Source organism: Haliotis rufescens, unplaced genomic scaffold, assembly GCF_023055435.1.
Source record: "Haliotis rufescens isolate VD_foot unplaced genomic scaffold, xgHalRufe1.0.p SCAF_15, whole genome shotgun sequence".
NCBI classification, from domain to species: Eukaryota; Metazoa; Mollusca; class Gastropoda; order Lepetellida; family Haliotidae; genus Haliotis; species Haliotis rufescens.
In genome coordinates, this window is record NW_025963835.1 from 28,046,047 (window position 1) to 28,068,245 (window position 22,199).

General features: G+C 40.4%; 1 protein-coding gene across 1 annotated transcript in view; it reads left to right on the forward strand.

Moving 5' to 3' along the window:
* The first annotated feature begins 264 nt into the window (after positions 1-264).
* Positions 265-22,199, forward strand: part of LOC124140221 — a 48,938-nt gene continuing 27,003 nt past the window's right edge. Inside the window, exons 1-4 of the mRNA XM_048395869.1 lie at positions 265-780; positions 3,388-3,517; positions 4,430-4,540; positions 20,177-21,873. Of these exons, the coding sequence (XP_048251826.1) occupies positions 606-780; positions 3,388-3,517; positions 4,430-4,540; positions 20,177-21,873 (2,113 nt within the window). The 5' untranslated portion in view covers positions 265-605. The remainder of the gene's footprint in view (positions 781-3,387; positions 3,518-4,429; positions 4,541-20,176; positions 21,874-22,199) is intronic.

Here is a 22,199-nt window from a genome sequence, read left to right on the forward strand (position 1 = left end):
GCAAAACGGGTGATATAATGACGTCAATAAACATGGCCCTTACCGAGAATTGATTTCGCTGTAACCGATCTGTGAACACGTAATAACGACAGCGTTAACGATACAGTACTGAAAACGGTATCAGTCAAACGGTTGACTACGCTCATGTCATGTCAATCAATACAGAGCTCAAATGACACCGATCAGGGTCCCTGGAGAATTTACTTGTACATACATAATGAACACGGACTTCATTGTTCAGTGTTATAGTTAATTCATGTCACATCCGACCACACTGATATCTCATCGTCGCCTATGAACAGACAATGTATGATCAGCTCAGTACAATGCCATCTATTCTGGTTTAAGAGACTGCTGCTTACAAAAATAGTCATTGTGGAAGAGAATACGAGGCGTACGGCGTACAGGGCGGTCGCATTTCTATATTTGTTGACTATCTACTGTATCCGAAAGAGGCTGAAGCTCCTGTCGGCATCGCCAACTTGTTTGCTTCGCTGACGTCACATTGAAGCGTCTGGAATTGAAAGACGTGTGGTGGATGGTTTTGCACGAAACAAACAGCTTGACGAATCGGCCGGGTTTTTTCTTGCATGTAATTCACAGTGATGCGTGAACCTTATTTCCGGCCTTTTTCCAACTCAGTGAACACAATCAGAAGCTTTATTTGCGGTCCAACTCGACCAGAACAGGTTGGAGGAACATTGGGCCATTGTTATGATGATTGCAAAGGACAACTTCACTCGCTCAAATCAGTTACAATGACATGGAGGATTCGTAAAGGTAGATTGTTGTCCTTGGGTGCTTCTTTGATAGGCATTAAGAAGTTGGAGTATTACGTAAGGATAAGATTTATGGATGAACAACTTCAATCTTTATTACAGTTAAGAGCGACGTTTCGGTGTAGGTTCTAACACCGTTTTCAAGCAAGTGATGTACAGAGTATGGTTGACAAGTATATATACATCCATAAATCTTATCCTTACTTAGTTCATTTATCTGTCATATTTATGGAGTATTGATTTTAATAAGGAATGGTACATTACCATACACCTTCATACACTACTTTCGTATGCAAATTGTGTGAGTGGCGGATGTTACCGGCATGGTAGGACGAGGTTACCCTGTGTCATCACTTTTATATAATTTTCACCACTTTTTGCCTTTTACGCCTTATGGAATCTGTTTCGTCGGATAACCGAGACTGTTTATTCTTTGGCGTTGACGTTGCATATTGTCATTAAAAAACGTTTGATTTTGTGGAAAATTGTACAACACTGAAATTTTACAGAAACAGGCATATGACCAGCCTCAAGGCTCATGGTGCTCCCCCCCCCCCCCCCCCCCCCCCCCCCCCCCCCCCCCCCCCCCCCCCCCCCCCCCCCCCCCCCCCGAAAAAGAAAAGAAAAAAGAGAATAACCGTAGACGGAGCAATATTCAGCAGCTCCAGCCTTTAATGTCAACATTTCCACCTCCACCTTTAAGGTACGATCAAGCATGTTCTTTCATGGAACATTTCAAAGATTGTCATACGGTTCTTGCTCACAATTGCTTGTCGTTTGATCAGGGTTAAGGCATTCAAGTCCTTAGTAAAGTTTAAAAATATTATTGAACATTTCGAAATTTGACGCATCAGTAACCGAAATGATGTCAAAAGCAATTCCCGATTTTGAAATGTAAACATGTTCCCATGTTTGTTCAGATGAACACTTGACTTGCCTTTACATGTGTTTGTGACGGGTGCCATCGGTGGAGCAGGATACGCTTCGTTTTGGTGACATAACTATTTGATAGTGTTTCATAAGCATACAGGTCGGAATCGTACAACGGACACTTAGTCCATGAGCCAGACCAGATATTGGTACCACCCGGGGTGGCAAAACATCAGTATAATTTTTTGAAAGTCATATATCAATAGATGAAAAAAAACTTTGAAAGCAATCCGGGACTCACAACTTTGTGGTAGTAATCACCACATAAAGGAGGACCCCAGAGTCGAATCCACGGGACTAGATTTCAGGGTAGGGGAAACCAGAAAGTGGAATAACTTTACAAGCAAAAGTCATATGGTGAAGTATGACCACTCAAAATGTTGGTAGCCTGATGCTCTACATGTTGGTATGAATATAGGACTAATACAGTTCAAATGTAGGTCACCAGAGGTCAAAAGGTCACAACATTTGACCTCTGCTTAAAATATTATCACCTACCAGAAAATATATTGCAGATGCCACACCAATGAGACTTTCTTAACCCAAAGGGGCTATGATTGAAGCCAAGCAGTACCTAAGTCTGTTTAAAGTCTGATAAAAGGAACTTTATTATCTTTTATGGTGTGGTACAGAACGGTTTTTGGTACATTTTAAAACGAATGTCATCATGCGCTAAAAAGATGTAAAATTGTATGAGGTTGGGCTGCTTGAAATAGGTTCACATGAATTTATAACTCTCAACTCCAAATTATAAAGGCCATGTGCTAGATGTAGTCAGAAGTTGTTTTGAAGATACATTGTTCTGTTTTTGGGGCTCACAAGATTAAACTGAAGGTCAAATAGGGGTCAAATTAGATATGCTAACCGCAATAACATAAAATGCAGTTATCTGTTGCATAATGAATATTAATATTTGATAAGATCACGCAATTAGACACAAAAACTATTTTTATCACATTAGTGTAAGAAACTTAAGTCTTGATTATTGTAGACCGAAACAAGGATGGTCACATATATGAGTCTTCATTGTACACTGTTGATTACTCATCATCTGGACCATCATCAGCATCACTCGCTTCAAATTCAACCTCGCCCTTACCTTGCTGATTGCTACATGTCTGTAATTTGCAAAGGTATGTTTATCAGAGAGTATCGATGACTTTTGTTTTGTCGCGTTTATTTATATATATGTGGCCACACTCGATAATCGATAAATGATTGTATGCGTTCGAATGCTAGATTCGTCCAGATTATTAACCTTGGTTTGTCAGTTCAATACACGGGTTACAAGATCCGTGAAGATTCCATGTAGAATAGGTCTTCAACAACCCATGCTTGCCGTAGAAGGCGACGATGCTTGTCGTTAGATGTGACTTGCGGGATCGGGTGGTTAGGCCCGCTGACTTGGTTGATGCATGTCATCGTATCCCAATTGCGTGGATCGATGCTCATGATATCAATCACTGGATGGTCTAGACCAGACTCGACTGTTTACAGACCACTGTCATATAGCAGGAATATTGCTGTGTGCGGCGTAAAACAACAAACAAACATAAGTTGACACGCCGTAATGTAACTGAAAGAGCGCTTTCCTTCTCTCATTCACCTTAGATGATTCTGATTATGAAAAGAGCATGTGTCGACATCCTATCTTTCATTCATTCTCCTGTCACTCCAGCCTTCAACAGGCTTATGCTGGTGGGGATGGGGGTGCTGCTGCTTCTTCTGTCAAGAATCACGTGGACAAGCCTCAGAACATCACGCTCCCATGGCAAGGGCTATCAAACCAAGTGGCCGAGCACTGACAGGTGGGACGTCATCCTGCACTTCATTTACGTCCCATTATAATGTATTATAGCTAAAATGGATAAAATTATCATTAAAACGCCCGCATGCTATCAGGAATGCGCGGGCCACTGTAACTTGATATTGCCCTCATATTACTTGACGACGGGCCATTATCACGCCCGTTGTTAAGTGACGTCATAGGATAGGGATGCGTGACGTCACGTTCAATAGTGACGTCATCTAGTTTGTTCTATGACGTTTCCATATTTGTAAAAGTGGGTCAGTGAAATTCGTGTTGGTAGCAGTAAATGTTTCAAAACCGATATTATTGTTTCTTTTTATTCGATGACAAATTCCATCCATTTTAGTTATAATAACGGTATCGCTATTTTTCAGGGCATTATCATTTGCAGAAGCCCTCGGTCTTTTCAACTGCCCTTCTTCGTCGGGCAGTTAATGCAAGACCTCGGGCTTCTGCAAATGATAATGCCCTGAAAAATAACGTTACCCTTATAACATGCTCACAGTTTGAATACCAATGCAACATCACTGTTTGATCCCGTGCCACCGCATCCTGACAACGTGGGACGTTGCTAATGACAACAGCATGATTGTTTCGCCCAGTCTCCATCATTGACTGGATACAACTCGAATATTACTACCTGCGGCGTTAACATCTCTTCACTCACTGCTAGAGACTGGAAGCTTCTGATATCACTATGTTGTTAATATTATTATCATTTATTGTTTGGGCGGTCGGGTAGCCTAGTGGTTTAAGCGTTCGCTCGTCACGCCTAAGACCCGGGTTCGATTCCCGACATGGGTACAATGTGTGAAGCCCATTTCTGGTGTCCCCCGCCGTGATATTGCTGGAATATTGCTAAAAGCGGCGTAAAACCATACTCACTCACTCACTCATTTATTGTTTATAGATGGATAGTCATGTGCGGTAATGACCGGTTTCTAACGGATCGTAGACACGAAGACACCTGGAATGTTCTGGTTGTCGAAGATGACAATGTTACTATATCGGCTTGCAGCAGGTAAGTGTACACGAGTGAGTGAGTGAGTATTGTTTTACGCCGCTTTTAGCAATATTCCAGCAACATCACGGCGGGGGACACCAGAAATGGGCTTCACACATTGTACCCATGTCGGGAATCGAACCCGGGTCTTCGGCGTGGCGAGCGAACGCTTTAACCACTAGGCTACCCGACCGCCCCAAAGTGTACACGAAGCGTGATTAGCACGTTATATATTAAATCAGAACACAGCGTGTACTTCGGGAAAGGTTGGATGTAACTACTGAAAAAGGTCAAAGGAACTAATTATTTATATGTACCTTTTGTTTACAATTTACAATACCGTGGTGTTGTATCTGGGGGTGACGTCGATACCGTTGCCCGAACGTTTGGCCAAAATAAAAAAGTGTAATTTCTCGACTGAGAAACATGTACCCTCAAACGGGTGGGGTTGCTATGACACCTGGGCGTGGCAAGCCTAAAACACCACCTGGACAAGATCGCCTTATTACATTAACTGATATACCCAACAGATTCAAATCTTGTCCAGAACCGAGCATTCCGTACAATAACAGGAAGGCGGATTTCAACATCTAAGTTAAAAACAAGCTCTGTGCAGGCCGCCTGAAAGTAAGGCGTAAAGTTGTGTCCCCAACAGCTTTCCGAAGGCGGCAAAGTTTGGGTTAGGCTACAATGGAGTTACACCATGATAACAGACGATTCAAGGTTTTGCCTCCAATGGCAAATAGTGGATAACGTTGCTGGCAAATATTTTAGCAATGCAACAGCGCTCGTTTCTTTTTACATTGCCATGGTACAAATGCATTCATTAATCCTGCTCACGACCTATGGTTATATGGTAAGCCCTAATTTCCATCTGTTAAGAGTTGCATCCCTTTATCGTGCCAGGATCCACTTGTCATGTGTTCGAATCGCAGATTCGCCATAATTATAATATGTGGGTTTGTCAGCTCCATACTTGTGTCCGTTGGTTCCAGTGATATAATATGTGATACTCTTCAAAGAGGCGTTAAATCCAACTCACACATACCCTCACTCACCCCCTGTAAAGATGGTATTACACTGCAAACACGAAAACGTCGTTTTTTCCGTTTTCATGTTAATGGAATTCAGACACGAGGCCAAGAAGTCAAACCAAACCATGATACCAAGTTTATTGAGATAACACATCCCTCCGCTATGCACAGTTACCTCTATCGGATAATGGGTTGTGTTTCATTTGGTTAAAACAGTAACTAATTTTATAATGTGAAGTTTACACGATATACGGCTTTTCCATAGGACGAGAGGTGGTTCACATCACGTGACTGTATTCTTGAAATGACGTAAACACTGACTACTTCCACATTCCTGGGGAAAACCCTGGGAATTACCAAGTACGAATTCATACAGAAGCGTTGTTTCTCATCATTTAGACCCTTTAATTTTGAACGTTGCGTCTTAGCATACTCTGGGATAAGTCATAGAGTTTGGTTGCTGCCCGTTCAAGGATACCCATTGTAGAGAAAAAAACAACCCCAAAATCCAAACTATCGTATTGATAATCTACAGCAATCTATGAATTTACCTTAGTACCTATTTGACACATATTTACAATCACCTTTCAATGATCGGCCAATTGATCAGTGATGACAAAGGCTTGAAATCGCCACAGGTTAATTAACAACTTCGGAAATATATCCCGTCACGTTTATCGTGTCGGCCATTTTGTCGTCTTGTACTTGATGTAAATGTATTACGACGCTCTGTCATTGTGATTGACTTACTCAGGTAGTTCTTAACAGACCTTCTCATCTAATGAGGATATTGTTTGGAATACATTTCTTGTAAACAAACTAAAACAGATGTTCCTCGCTTTTGGGGGAACTATTTTAGGGCACTTGTGTATGATCTGTTATTATATGTGATTTATACGGTTTGGGGCGTTAATAAAATACACTGACGCAAGTATATTCTAATCAAATCAATTGGATAATTGAATATGCTTTATTTTACATATTACATAACATCACTACATAAAATTTGGACAGTTGCAGTAACACACTACAGTGATCGCATTAAACACCACTTTGAACAGTATTTAAGTTATATCACGGTGTATCAGACTGATGTTGGATACAAATCCGAAGTGATTCAGGCAATCCAACGCGTACAAGGTGAGCGTATCCTGCCACACAGGTGGCACCCGTCACAAACACATGCAAGGACAAGTCAATTGTTAATCTGAACAAAGCACGGAAACACACAATGATGCCTGTCCTCACTATAACCAAGCATGTAAATTATATTGTCCGTCAAAAACATGGACGAGTATAAGCAATATGTTCCTACAGGTAATACATGTCATACATTTGACAAAATGTATTGGCTTAGAGCATTATTGTTAATCACAGCGTATAGACTCGGCATGCAGATGAACTCATCGGCGTATTTTTACACTTTATCTTTTAATTGGCATGTTAAACTTCTATTTCATAAACTCAGTTTTATTTGTAAGGATCACTATGGAATCTTGGAAGGGACATTATCGCGTTGTCGTATTGCCGCATTGACGCCCTTACAAAACAAGCGAAACGTGTCAAAATTAACCAAAGCGCGACAATTCGACAACGCGATATTTTGGCCATTTGTCGCATTGTCGCTCTTTGAATAATCTTTTTCTATATTTTAAAAAAGGGCGACAATGCCGTAACGCGACATTTTTCAATGTCAAAACATGTCTCGTTGTCGCCCCATCACAAATTTGTATAAAAGGCGTAAAGTTCAGTTAATGTTACAGTTAGGAAGCGGTAACCAAGTTATATCTGTCGTAGAAGTTCAACCTGATAAATGTACGTCTTGAATTGAAAACACAAGTCCTTCGGCGAGTCCATAACGTTTTATGGTGAGCTCTTCTCTATAAGTGCTTAGTGTTCAACTCCCAATTCCAAACACGTTGTACCTCATCAACAATCCACATTCCTCTAGTGCAATGATCGTCCGGAAGATCTTACTCTTGACCGTATTAATTGGTTAGGAAATTAGGCGATCTGGGTATACTCCGATATAACCATAATCCAGGAGCTCCGGCGGGGGACAAACTGGTCTTGTTATTGTGTGGTATGAGCTGTGACGTAGACCCAAGAGAATAAAGTAAAAAATGAGACCAACGCAAGGCTACAATGATTGGGAAAGTCTAGATTTCCACAGCTCTATTCTGAAATTAAGAATTGTTCTGTCCTCCTTTTTAATTTTTAATTTTATTTTGTGGACATGGATAGACCAACCAGGAAAGAAATTGATGGAATATTAATATCACATGTCACCAATAATCCAGTTAAGTTCATCACACAATAACATATTAGTATTTGATATTACGAAGGGCATGATCAGGTACATGTTCACTGTAGTAATGTATATACATACTAGTCAACCTGATTGTAATGTTTATTATAGTGTAGCGCGTCATCAACGATTACTATATGATATCCTCACTTGTCATCGATGTATTGACATCGAACAATGGACGATATTTCGAAATTCTTATTCGAGCTATAAATAGCTTCAACAGGGACAGTACCGGTGTCAGTAAAATTTTCGTAGTTAAAAATATAATCTAAAGGAGCCAAGAACAATATTGTTTTATTAATGCTTTCTTCCATGGATAGAATTGAGGCAATCTGGGCTTGCCAAATCGTTCTAGACTTGAGCTGGATTCCTTTAAATATATTCTCTATGGTCTGGGAGACGTACAAGAGTGTCAGTATCGCATGGAGAACTGACGTTTGGGAGAATCCAGCAGGGGCCATCATGGTGAGTGTAATCAGATATATTGTGGAGTTTCGGGTTTGGGCTGTTTGCTGAATAGAACAAGGGCTCACAGACAAGGGCACAATGTAGAGATTAAAGCATCACCACCTTTGTTTATATCAGATATGTTATTGTGATTTGAAATCTCTTTTTGAACAATTGCGAGTTATTGTATACTCTGTACTCTTTCGTCATGGTAGAATATATATTTTCTATGTTTTTTTTTGGAATTATCCACAAATAATGAGAATTACAATGTAAACATCTATCTGGAGATATACAATAATACAACTGAAGGGCATATCTGAAAAATGGGTCAAATCGACAAATATTTCTTTCTTAAACACTGTCCGTTACAGGCATTCTAATCATTATATTATGCTTTGTATAGTTTTAAACTTGAGAAATATTGCATTTCAAATAATGGCAAATTGTGTATCTTTCGACATTTTGAATTCATTGTAATTTCTGCAATAAAACCCTAACATCAGATAGTGATATATACGAATATGGTCTATACTGTGATAGATGAATTATTTTTTAATTTTTTTAATTTCGTATTATGAATTAAATAAATTGAAATATGATAGTACAAACAAATTATTTTAATCTGTTCGTGTGAGTAGGTAACAAAAGATCGAGGCAACTCACTAACGTAACCATTTGTGAAAAATGAAATATTAAGAGTTCAGGGGTTTGAACATGTGCATTGAATGACAGACAAGAAAACAACGCAATGATTAAATTATGAATCAAACTATTTTATAAATAAAACTGAATATGTAGAAAATAAAAGTTTAATTTCTCATTGTTGGAAGGTGTTTAATAATAGTTTTTGTTTGATTGTTTGTTGTTAAACGCCGCACTCAACAATATACCTGCTGTATGACGGCGGTTTGTAAATAATCCAGTCTGGGCCAGACAATCCAGTTATTGACATCAAGAGCACCGATCTACGCAATTGGGATACGATGACATGCATCAACCAAGTCAGCGAGTCTGACCACCCGATTACGTTAGTCGCCTTCGTACAAGCATGGGTTGTTGAAGGCCTATTCTAACCCGGATCTTCACGGGTATTTTTTTTGAGAATAAAGTTCCATGAAATTCTGTATATGTCCATAATAAGTGTGTATAAGTATATGGATAATATATCCATACACGCCAATTAAATGGGTTAGACTGCATATGGTTCATTGATGAACTCTTTTACAAGTCCATATTTCAAGACATGTATTTGATATTCATAATAACTCCACAAAAGCTACACAATGGCGACAAAACGGTACCAGCATCACAGATACCTATAATACATTTTGGAACATGAGATACATATAATTACTTTAAAGGTAAATCATGAATCTAAATAGTAAATTGGAAGAATTAAAAATATACACTTCCGACATTTTTCGTATTGTCTTTCGTTTGGAGAGAGAAGTACTGACAGTAGTGACTGGTATCTGATGGGTGCAAACAGGTGTCGAGTCGCTGTCTCAGATTGGTCTAATTTCGTAGCTATAAAGATCACGACGGCGATACAGACCGTGAAGTAGTTTGTCTCACAGTCCCTGAACCATATTATTTTCCCTTCCGCCCAGGCCTTACTGCAATGCTACGAGAGCTGGCTGAAAGGTTCTAAGCCTAACTGTGAAAGACCCGTACCAAGTCGATGGTTTTCATTTATTTCTCCACATAGTCCCCTTCCAGGTTTACACACTTTTGCCATCGATGCTGCAAGGCCTCGATGCCGGTCAAGAATAAATTTTCATCAGCCACCCTAAAAAAGTCATTCACAGCGGAAATGACGTCTTCATTACTTGGAAAATGGCGACCGGCTAGTTCCTTTTTCATTTTGGGAAACAGGTGGAAGTCTGACGGGGCCAAATCGGGTGAATAAGGGGGATGGTCAATGAGTTCGAAGCCACATTCAAGTTTCGCTGACATGGCAACCACCGATTTGTGAACAGGAGCATTGTCTTGGTGGAACAGGACTCCTTTAGTGAGCATTCCCCGTCGCTTAGCTTTGATAGCTTCACGTAACTGTCTCAGTAGGTCAGCATAATATCTTCCTTTGATAGTCTGGCCTTTTACAAGATAGTCAATCCGCAGAATACCCTTGGAATCCCAAAAGACTGAAGCCATCACCTTTCCAGCAGAAGGAACCGACTTGGCTTTTGGGGGGGCTGGTGATTCCGAATGCTTCCATTGTTTAGACTGAATTTTGGTTTCTGGTTGAAAGTGATGAATCAAGGTCTCATCCATGGTTACAAATCGGGCCAAAAAATCATCGGGATCTGCTTCACAACGGCATAAATTGTCACGGGACGTCAGGAATCTGACACGTTTCTGATCCGCTGTCAAGAGCTTTGGCACCCATCTTGCAGAAACTTTTGTCATTCCCAATTCGTTGGTGATAATGTACTCAACCCTCTCATAAGAGATGCCCACACTGGCAATATGTCGAGTGGTCAATCGTCGATCAGCCATCACCATGTCATGCACCCGGGTAATGTTTTTTCCGGAATGGTTGCTGTTGAAGGCCTTCCTGGACGCCGGTCATCGTCAAGGCTCTCTCTGCTACGCTTGAATTCCGCAGCCCACTTCTTTACAGTTGAAAAGGAAAGAGCATCATCCCCTAAAGTGGAGACCATGACAGCATGTGTCTGTGTTGGAGTTAGCCCTTTCAGTTGCAGGTACTTGATGACTGCCCTATAGCCAGTTTTGTCCATTTCTGGTGATTTCAGTGGGTAGGTTCACAAGATGGTCTGGTACAAAGACAATAATAACACTACAGTTGCAGTTCTTATGTCTATGATTCATTAAATGATCGTACTTGTTGGTGGCAAAAGTTTGTTTCAATCCGATTGAGATATACCACTTAGGCTTAGAACTTTTCAGCCAGCCCTCGTATAGCCCCAAATGAAACAAGCCTAGATGTTCAACAGGTTCAGGTTGAAATTTTCGTCACACTTAGGCTCCTTTTAAATTTAAATATATATTCTCGTTTTAACCAAAACAATATTTTCAGAGACTAAGCGTTAGTCTAACCGTGAAGTACAACTATCCAAAAGATCCCATGCATGTCTATATTTCTTCAGACAGACTCTCCTGAATAGACAGCACTGTTGAATAGGTTATATGCGCATGTCAGCGTCGATTCTACAATATCCTTTTGCGCAAAATACATATATACTGATGAATTAATGTTGTAACACTTTGCAAATATATGTCCAGATGTATACATCAGTTTCATCTCGTGATCTTTATTCGTGCGTTTAGCTCTTTTTCTACAGGAGATGATGGGGTGTTACATCACACCAGAAAGCAAGGTCCAAATTCAAGTCATGATTTCGTGGTCCGTCTTGTATGTTGGAAACCAATATCGCAATATGGCTGAATATTTCTATACGTGGTATTTGCCCGATTACTCACATAATTATTCCATTTTCTTCATGCACGTTCTACGATCATCTACGATCACTATCTATAAGGAGGTATATCTATATTCATCCAAATGTCCATACATAAATGTCCACATGATTATGTATTAGGTGAGGTGAGGTGAAATTGGGTTTAACGTCGCGTCCAAGATTATTGCACTTATATAGCGACGTGCATGCACGTGTATGTGTGTGTGTGGCTGCTTGTACTAGTCCGGACTGATGCCGATTTATAGTGCTAGCTCACTGAGATACCATGCCGCAGTTTAACATGAATACCCCACTCAGACACAGTATACTGACTCCGAGCCGACCAGTCCTTGTTTTAGCCCCTTAATGCCGAGCGCCAGACAGGGTAACAACAAGTACAATCTTTTAACGTCTTTTTGTATGACGCGGCCCGGGATCGAACCCTGGACCTTCCGCTCTCCGGGCGGACGCTCTACCACAAGACCACGGAGGCGGTCTGATTATGTATTAAGCAAGTCCCACTTTCTTCCTTAAAAGATAAATGCTAAGCATTTTCTCTGTCTGTATTTATATATGTAAATATCATATTTATGTCAACGCTGATGCAGTGAACGTACCACAGACCTCATGCTAGAATAACACCTAATCTCAGAAATGAACATATTTTACAGAAAAAAACCCAGTTGTTAAACAATAGTTATAAAATATAATAAAAAGGAGCCAAGAGACTTTCTTCATTTTGCGAAAATTTTGGGCTGTATTGGACATACAATGTATTTGTTTCGGGGTTTGTATGACAGACAAACCTAATGCTTTTAAGTATAAAGATAAGTAAGTATAGCCGTTGTATATATTCAAATATGTTTGTGATTAACCCGACCTTGAAAAATATTGAAGGATGAGTGGTAACTATTTATGTCATTATTTCAAATTAGAATGATAGCACATCAGGATACGTATCTTGTTAGCCCAATAGTGTTTTAAGTAAGAGCAACATGTATATCGAGAGTAAAGGTTTGGTGCGTGACTTATCACACATTACTGTCAGAAAGTGTGCATATATCTGTTTATGACATAAGGCGATTCATGCGGGTAAATACGATTTACTTCAGAACTAGTATAGATTACTTTAGGTGTAACTTTGTATGTAATTAACAGAACTTTGGATTTCGGCAAGCTTCGTGCTCAGGGGGTTGTTTGGGCGGGTTCAAAGGATTCGAGTCCTGGCTTGGGCTTTGTGTTGGACGTGTAGACTGCATTTCATGGTTTGACGTATCAATGACCAAAACGATGTCTGATGCAACTCTCTATTTTGACTTGTACCGTGTGTTTCCGTGCCTTTTCGGGTGATCAATTGGCTTGCATTTCCATGTGTTTGTGGCGGGTGCCACTAGTGGATCGGGATGAGCTCGCCTTTTTGCGAGCACCAAGTGTCATCATCTTTTTATGGTGAATAATGAAACATGCTCCTGGTGTTGTCGGAATCGTGCAGTTGGCGCTACATTTGGCAAGGGTTTCTTGTGATGATGGAAAGGCTTATGCCGTTTTTGTCAACTGATAAACATGTGATATAATGTCAGTGTATATGGTCATGTAATAAAGAAACAAACCGCGAGTGGGAGTTGTTTATTGTACGATAAACAACGACCACGTCTCGTTTATTTCTTATATGAGATTTCAACATTACGTACAGCCTCTTTAAGGTCGTTAAATTAGGAAAAAGTACACGCTTTAAAAATATTTACCCGTACTTAAATTATGATGACTCCCTGAATAGAATCCGACCGCGTCATTGCCAGATAAATTCATTTTTTGAACAGGAGGGTTTGAATTTGGTCTTCCCCGCATATTCTCACAATTTTCTCGTCGATTATATGTACCTTTTCTCCAAATAACGATTGTCATTTCGCTCTCACTTTCGGATGCGATTGTTCCGGCAATTGCATTTATCTACCTCCCCCATCTATTGGGAACAATTCACTAGACACTTCCCTCTCACCAATAACGTCAAATTTACGACGTCCTCAAGTTGCGAGTGCATGTTCAAATCTCCATAAATGACGTCATGATAGAACAATGTTTTATCGTGAAATATACATGTATATCGGTTCCTTCTTCTTTGTTCTTTGCGATTTATCGCGTAGCTGTCTTGGTTTTTGGACAAGCATAGTCGCCTATAACGGCATGCATGGGTTGCTGAAGACCTATTCTAACCCGTATCTTCAAAAGTCAAGTGGGATTCAACTGATATATTAAGATGAAATAAAACTGAATTATATGTGCTGTTTACAGAAAAGTTTGCCAAATTGTTACAAAATGTTTGGCCACAGCAAGGCTACATATTCACAACTTATTGTGTTAGGCACAGTATTACTCATGCTTCTGGACTGAGGGAGGGCCGTATTCCTCCTTGTGGGTCACCTGCTTGGCAATATGGGACGGGAAAACTGCAGGTGGTGAGGGCAGTTAAGTTGATGGTACAGACAGATAACAGAGATTATTTTACAAATGTGAAACCTCATTCCACAAAGGAAGAGGCGAAAGCTGAAACTTGGTGAGATTTACAGTTTTTTACTGACTCTCGAGGATACATTTAATAAAACAATTAATGTGTGTGTGTGTGTGTGTGTGTGTGTGTGTGTGTGTGTGTGTGTGTGTGTGTGTGTGTGTGTGTGTGTGTGTGAAGAGTGAAGAAGAAGAATTGCACGTTGTTCGGGTTGATATGTAGAATGCCCGGCCAGTATGACCTTTGAGACACCACATTTTCAGTCATTAAAATGCGTAAAACATTTATTGAGTAAAAGAAAACACTATAAGTGAATGAAACAAAAGACATCAGTACAGGCACGCCCAGTTCCCCAACACCAAGTCTGCATGTATCAATACTCATACCTGCCACATCCTCAACCACTTAACTTACTTACACAATCATCACACTACATGTTTGCCAACCCTCGTATCACAACACGCGCACACACATCGCATTCATCTTTCCCCTTTATCCCTACAACCATCTCATTATGTCTAGGTTAGCCATCATGGATACATGCGCATGCTCACATACATACACCCTCCTACCATTCCCCTGCATCCATCGCACTATAACTATAACTATAACCGCCTTCATGCATCCGCACTCATGTTCACATTGCATTGCATGCATCGAATTACACGTTTAAATTATCGTTAATATTTTACAATATGTACATATTAAATATCAGCAAACAGAGAGTATTATAACGCAATAGATTTCATCCGTCTAAACATCACAGAAAGGAGGGCAGCCTGGAAATTTACAATGGCATCAGAATGCACTAAGACGTTCAGCTGGTCCGGAGGTGAGAGTTGCGGAAAATTACGATAAACTTCAGATCTCCATTATAATCACGAATATCTAAAGTGTGAATAAAGATCACAGCTTTCTATAAAGTGTACTTCATCCCTGCAGATTTAGCAATTTCATTAGCTATAAAATTTATGTGTAAATGCTCATGTAGACAAAGACCCAAATGTTTATAGGCATGACCATATTATATTCCACGCAAATATCTCCACATTTAAAAACGAAGCTAGATTGAGGCTTTGAAGGCATTAAGAAGTGATACACACAAGGAAGAAAATGTATGGATGTCAACGTCTTTACTATGAGGAACACACCGTTTCGGAGTAAAAACTTACTCCTTCATCAGGTGAATTAACGCTATGAGGCAGAGAACATATATATGTACCTGTAAGAACAACAAAAGTAAAAAGATAGCAAAGGAGGAAACGTAACAAGGGAAGCCAACAAGTAATTGGCGCTAACTACCCCGGCCTCCCGTTTGCCCATTGTCCATTGCCCATTACCAATAATTCATAAGATAAGTTTTGGCTTTAATTTGTCCATTGATAATCAAATATCACGAATTTGGATACGATGACATTCATCAACCAAGTCAGCGAGCCTGACCACCCTATCCCGTTAGTCGCCTTTTACGACAAGCATTGTCGCCTTCTGTGGCAAGCATGGGTTCCTGAAGACCTGTTATGCAATGCCATATTTCATATCGTCAGGGATCACAGGTGTGATACCAGTCTCCCTCAAGGAGACGTCTGATAAAACTCTTTGCTTCGCCAATGCTTCGTCTCGCCCAAACTTGTATCTGGTACCACTAGCAACGATACAATGGCGTACAAAGACTTACAATGAGTCAAGCATCCGTCACTCGATTTCCATTTTCTTGCATTTAGAAAGCACGATTGATTGTTTGATTGACTACATTGTTTGAGTTAATTGATTGGTATATGATTGAATTATCTGATTGAGTTGTTTGATTGAGTTGTTTTATTAAATTGTTTTATTAAATTGTTTGATTGAGTTGTTTTATTGATTGATTTACTTGTTATATTGATTGTATTGTTTTATGAAGTTGATTGATTGTTTTATTGGTTGTTTGAGTCATCCATGCGGATAGCGTAATCTCGATTAATGTATTCAGGAACCTCTCGTGAACAACAGTTATTGAAAATGCCACCGAAAAATCAAACAACTTAAGATTTGGCTTCTGCGGAGGAATCATCTTTATATTTCACATAATCGTTAACGAACTTCTTGAATGTTGTCACGCCATTCATTCAGACAGATCTCGAAAATATGTTAATATTTACGCGAGGACAACGGATTAGACATCGCGAGGCCGGTTCACAATCCGTAAAAACCTGTGATATGTCATGAATAGCCCATTGCATCTCCTGTACAAAGACTTTCTTTTGTACGTGTTGTCACAGAGCCACAAACTTTGGTCAATGGATCAGATAAAAGCAGGACTGCTGGAATCGGTTGAGGTCAACTTCCCATGACATAAACCCCTACTTGACAACCGCTTTAAGAAAGTGCCGCCATTCATGTACACAGCCCTGTGGGTGAATGAACGACCTAGCGAGGCCATGGCCAGTAGCGCCGCCTAGTGAGAAGAAGACCAACCGAGAGTTGAATCTTCACATACTCCGGTGCCATCTGCAGAACCTTGGTTAGCAATGGCACAGTAATTTATGAGAGTTTGTGAGTGAGTCGGATTTTACGCCGCCTTAGCAATATTCCAGCAATATCACGGCGGGAGATTCCCACATTGTGCCTATGATATGCAAAGAATCGAACCTGGACTTTCGGCACGAGGAGCGAACGCTTTTACCACTAGGCAACGCCAGCGGCCTTGATGATATGATCAACTTTATGTGTTTTCATTTTTCAAATGTTAAAGTTTGCAATCACAGATAATGTTTATCACCACTGTAAAATGCAAGGATATCAGTATATCATTACCATCACCATCACCATCGTCGTCACCATCATTATCATCATCACCACCACCATCATCATCAGCATCGCCACCGGTATCGTTATCACAGGTATATACGGTACTCCACACAGAGATTAACGAAGGGCATCTATTTGATCAGGGGTTATTTAAATATCTATAATAGCTGTGTGTAGGTATATCCAGTTTCTGTCAGTGCAGTAAAATACCAAGTCGGTCATCTGTGAACACGGTTCTTCAGCATCGGGCATCAGCTGATTTTCTTACGTCTTTGACACACAAAGACCTCTTGACATGATGTAACTTACCAGGAAGAGGGGATAGTCGGATTGCAGACACGAGGTGGATGTCGTCCCAATCTCATTAAAATCAGACCTTTGTTCTCGCTACCGCTAAACAAAGATCTGAGGATATCCCGTTAGGGGTCACGTCAGAACGACCTTTCATCCGACCAATCAGTGCATCGCTTACCAGATTATGAAAGTGACAGTCGGAATGTGATTTCTAATCATGCAATCTCGAAACCTTTAAAACGGGGGTTTTCGAACGATAGTAACGTGTTTAACGACTGAATCCTTACAATCTAGACCATATATTAGCCAATCCAGAATGTTTTTTGTTCAGGTTTCAAATTTGTTATCGAGAATTTGTCAAAATATGTTTTGAAGCGTAGTCGCCAATTTGAAATTTGTGCTGTAAGCTGCCTTATGATTGGTCATTCATTTTGTCGGTCAAAGTTCGCGCAAGGTCGGTCTGACGTGACCCGTAATGGAATGTCCTCAGATCTTTGTTTAGCGGTAGCGAGAACTAAGAGCTGATTTTAATGAAATTGATGTCGTCCAAATAGTGATACGAACTACCAGAAACCGTTTCATAGATCATGCTTTCTGTATAGGAAACTATTCATTACTGCTGTACAGTATGAAATATATTAGAACAGTAAAAGAAAATAACGACACCAATTCTCAAACTGTTTAAAATTATATTCCAAGGATATATATATATATATATATATATATATATATATATATATATATATATCCACAACCGGGCAAAAGAAAATGCCTGTCATTCTAATATCACTCTTGTGTACAGTGAAATTGCGACCCCCGTGTTCCTTAAGACGTCATGTGCACGTCACCTGTTGTGAGACACTCATGATATGATGCATGTAGTATCGCCTAAGATACCCGAAGCAAATATATCTCCATGGAATAACCATTTCTTGTTTGTTTCATTTTTAACCACCATCAAACATGGGTGTATACTTACTTTTGCCCGGCAGTTTACACAAGTTACAATTACTTCCCAATCGTTCGATCACTGAGACGATTGGAACATGGTGGTCGCAATTACTAATTGCACAGTGAGGTGAGGTGAAATGGGGTTTAACGTCGCGTCCACGATTATTGCACTTTTATAGCGATGTGCATACACGCGTGTGTGTGTGTGTGTATGTGTGTGTGTGTGTGTCTGTCTGTCTGTCTGTGTGTCTGTCTGTGTGTCTGTGTGTCTGTGTGTTAAAATGTGGGTCTGTTGGATATTACATAAAACATTCATCTTGAGCGGGATGGTAGTTCGAGTTGGATAAGCATGTTAACTATGATTTTCTTAAGGTAGAGAATGCCGCGCATGAATGTATTAATGTGATTCCCGGGTACATGGGGGCTTTTCGGCAGGAATATCCACACAGAGGATACTTAAATGGGGATCGGGTGAACATAAAGATTCAAGATGTTCGGCCTGGTAGAAGTGTGTAATCAAACCGCACATCATTGGTCTTTGATTGACTGTGGCGTCAAAACAAACTCATTCATGTTCTTGATCTGAATGTTCATCTTAATTGTTATGGATAGTCACGGAGCCGTGATCCAGAGAACAGGGTGTCATTAGATAAAAGTGAAGTAATAATGGGATTACCAGAAAAACGGGGTATAACACCCAAGCCAATAAGCTTCGCTCAGGAACACCAGAGTAAGTCAGTACAAGATTTAAAACTGCCCCATAAGTAAGTATGCCAGGCTAGTCGGGTATTGCTACTTGTATATGTGAAAACAAAGTTATTAAAATGAATAGCAAAACTGATGAAAGTCACCAATAAACGTGTATAAGTACTAGTGTTATATCGTCACTGCAAAAATAATGAGTGTTTGTCTTAAGTATTAACATTCAAACACGTGATATCTCTATTAGCGATATTGTCTACGTTCTACCGGTGAGTAAGCGTTAGGCTCACTATCTAGTATTATAAATGTCCATTTAGGAATTTGAAACTAATCTGATTACAGTAACAGGACACTGCTTAAGTGTCACGTACAAATGAGAAAGTGGAATCCCGTCAATTAGGAGGTCGAACCTTAAAACTATATAATCAACATTAAAATAAGCAACATCGGAAAAATGTATATGCATATAATATCTGGCAATATACACCAAGATCACCTTCTTCAAAAATATGTTTTAAAAGCCGGTTGATATTCTTTTGCGTATTTGACGATTATGTAACTTGCGAAAGTATAAATCCTTTTCCTATACTCAGACGTTCCTGAGCCTTGCGCTTTCCTAATTATTTTGACTAAAATTATTAACGTTATCCTTGTATTAGTTAATGGGAAATGCGTGCCGATCAAGTACGTGCCATAAATTAAAGCGACATTGTACGATTCCGAACTTATCACGATACAGTGTTTATGAATCATTGTCAAATAGTGGTGACATGGTGGAAACAATACGCGAAATCGCGCATGCACAGAACAGAAAATTTGGACAAGGCATTAAGCAATCCGCATGCGCAGAACGATTGATTTCAGTACTTCTGCTAAGCGCTTCGAGTACAGCGTCAAACTGTAATCTAACACGCGAGAACTGAACAATGAAATCTGAGAAGTAGGAATATCGGTAGACGCTGTTGTTTGATTGACAATGTCAATTGACAATGTCAATCAAGAAAGGGAGGAGCTTGATGATATCGTTATCTCCCAGTAAATTCCGATGTCAAATAACGACGTTATTTGGACATAAAAACGATGGTTTGAAAACATCCAAATAACGTCGTTTTTCCGTCCAATGACCATATTCGGAAAAACGTCGTTTTTCTTGTTTGCAGTGTTAAACGTTAAAAGATTTTGTTTCTTCCACAGAAAACCATCTTGTTACACAGTAAGCCTCGGTGATCCCGCAGCTGAAAAATATGACGTCGTCAAGCTGATTGGCAACAATAAACTCCGGAAGAGGCTCTTGGGATTCTTGACTGTTATCTCTTGGGGAGCTGCAGTCATCTATGACCGCTGTGCCACACACAACACGGAAGAAAATGCACGTGGCTTCTTCCTGACTCCTCTCACGGCTGGCGTTGTCTATGCCGACAGAAAGGGTTACTTAAATAGGCACGCTCTGTTCCAAAATACAAGAACAAATAGCACAAATCGACAGCTGTTTCGATATTGTGCTCAAGATAATGTGAGACCCATGATTCAACAGAAGGTAAGACCCGTTTTACCCGGAAATCCACAAACGTCAACACACCTGCAGTCACTTAAACAGGTATACAACAGACTCCCACCTGTATTCCTCCCTGACCACGTGTACACAGACTTAGATGACGTCCCCACTATATACCATGTGGCAGGGTTCTGGTCCATGGGGATGTTGTTCCTGCCGTCTAGCCTGGGGGTGGGGCAGGTTTTGTCACAGAGGCTGCTGTGGGAGGTTGGAGGAGCTGTAGGACTTATACCAAAATGGGACAACCACCAACACCTGTATCGGACAAGGAACACATCCCGAGTTATGAAATCACTGTTGAAAGATGTAATGGATCCATGGGACTGTGAGATGGACAGCACATTGTTCCAATGTGTGAAAGAGCTGATTTGGTACCTTCTGGACCAGAATATGATGACGACTGATGACAAAGACCTGCTCCAAGCCTGGCTGTCGGATCTAGAAGCCACTGGCTACAGAGAACCGAAAAGGGTGAATTTTGAATTACATTGTCCGAGGACATTGACCGCTACCTCTGGGCTGATGAGACCACCTTTGCTTTCAACAAGACTGTCTGACACCTCCAACATATCTGCCACGATGACCTCTTTGTGCCCGCAACTCACGTATTCATCATCACCTGCATCGGTCATCACAGACATTGCTCTCATCATCACTTTCAACTCTGACAAATTCTATCACAATCTTCCTCTTCTAGAAGCAATTCACAGACGATACTTTGCTCACATCATCTACTGCGGCCCAAGACAGGACCGATTCAAGGCCAAGATCATCGAATCCATCGCCTCGTCGAATATTCTCTATATAGAGGGCATTAAAGAAGGTTGGTATCATATGTGGGAGTGTCTGACCTTGACCTCCAAGTTTAACCTTGACGTTAGAGGTTACCTACAGATCGCGGACGACACTCTCTTGAACTCGTGGAATATCGCGGACCTACCACGTGACAGGATATGGATGCCTTCTCACGGGCATTTAGACCGACGGGATGCGGAGAACGTACAAGATGGATGGGTTTGGTGGAAGCATGAATTCGGTCAGAAGGCTGTTAATCGTGCTATGGACACGGTGGTCAGGATACACAACAACGAACCGGGAAATAACCACGTGAGCAAATTCGTGAAAACGTATACTGTCAACTCTGGGGATATGAGTCATGTGTATCATAGTTCGTGTGACGTCATGTATATTCCGTCCAAGATGGCCGACCAGTTCCGGTATTTGGCAGCCATTTTCCGTAAGGAGAGAGTAAATGTGGAGCTGACATTTCCAACTCTAGCGCATGGTCTTGCGCATAGTGCTGACATCTATATGATTCAGGGGGAAATACTCTGGGGTAAACATCGACGAAAGTATATGGAGATTTATCATGAATATTTGCACTCGCTTCATCCATATAAACTATCACATGAGGTTAACTCGACAGAGGGCCGAAAATTTCTGTGTGGAGTCTATATGCCTTTGCAGGGTGAACATCTTGCGTTGCTTAGTGACCAGACCAACAACAGGAAATAATTCGTTTCATAAGATACTGTAAAAATGTTTTCGCCTTAGCTCATACATTTACAATGTTAGGAAAACATAAATGTACTGTTTCTTCATCTAGACGCCTCGAAGCACTGAACGAAAACGTCTCGTGACGTCTTAAACGTCATGTTTTTT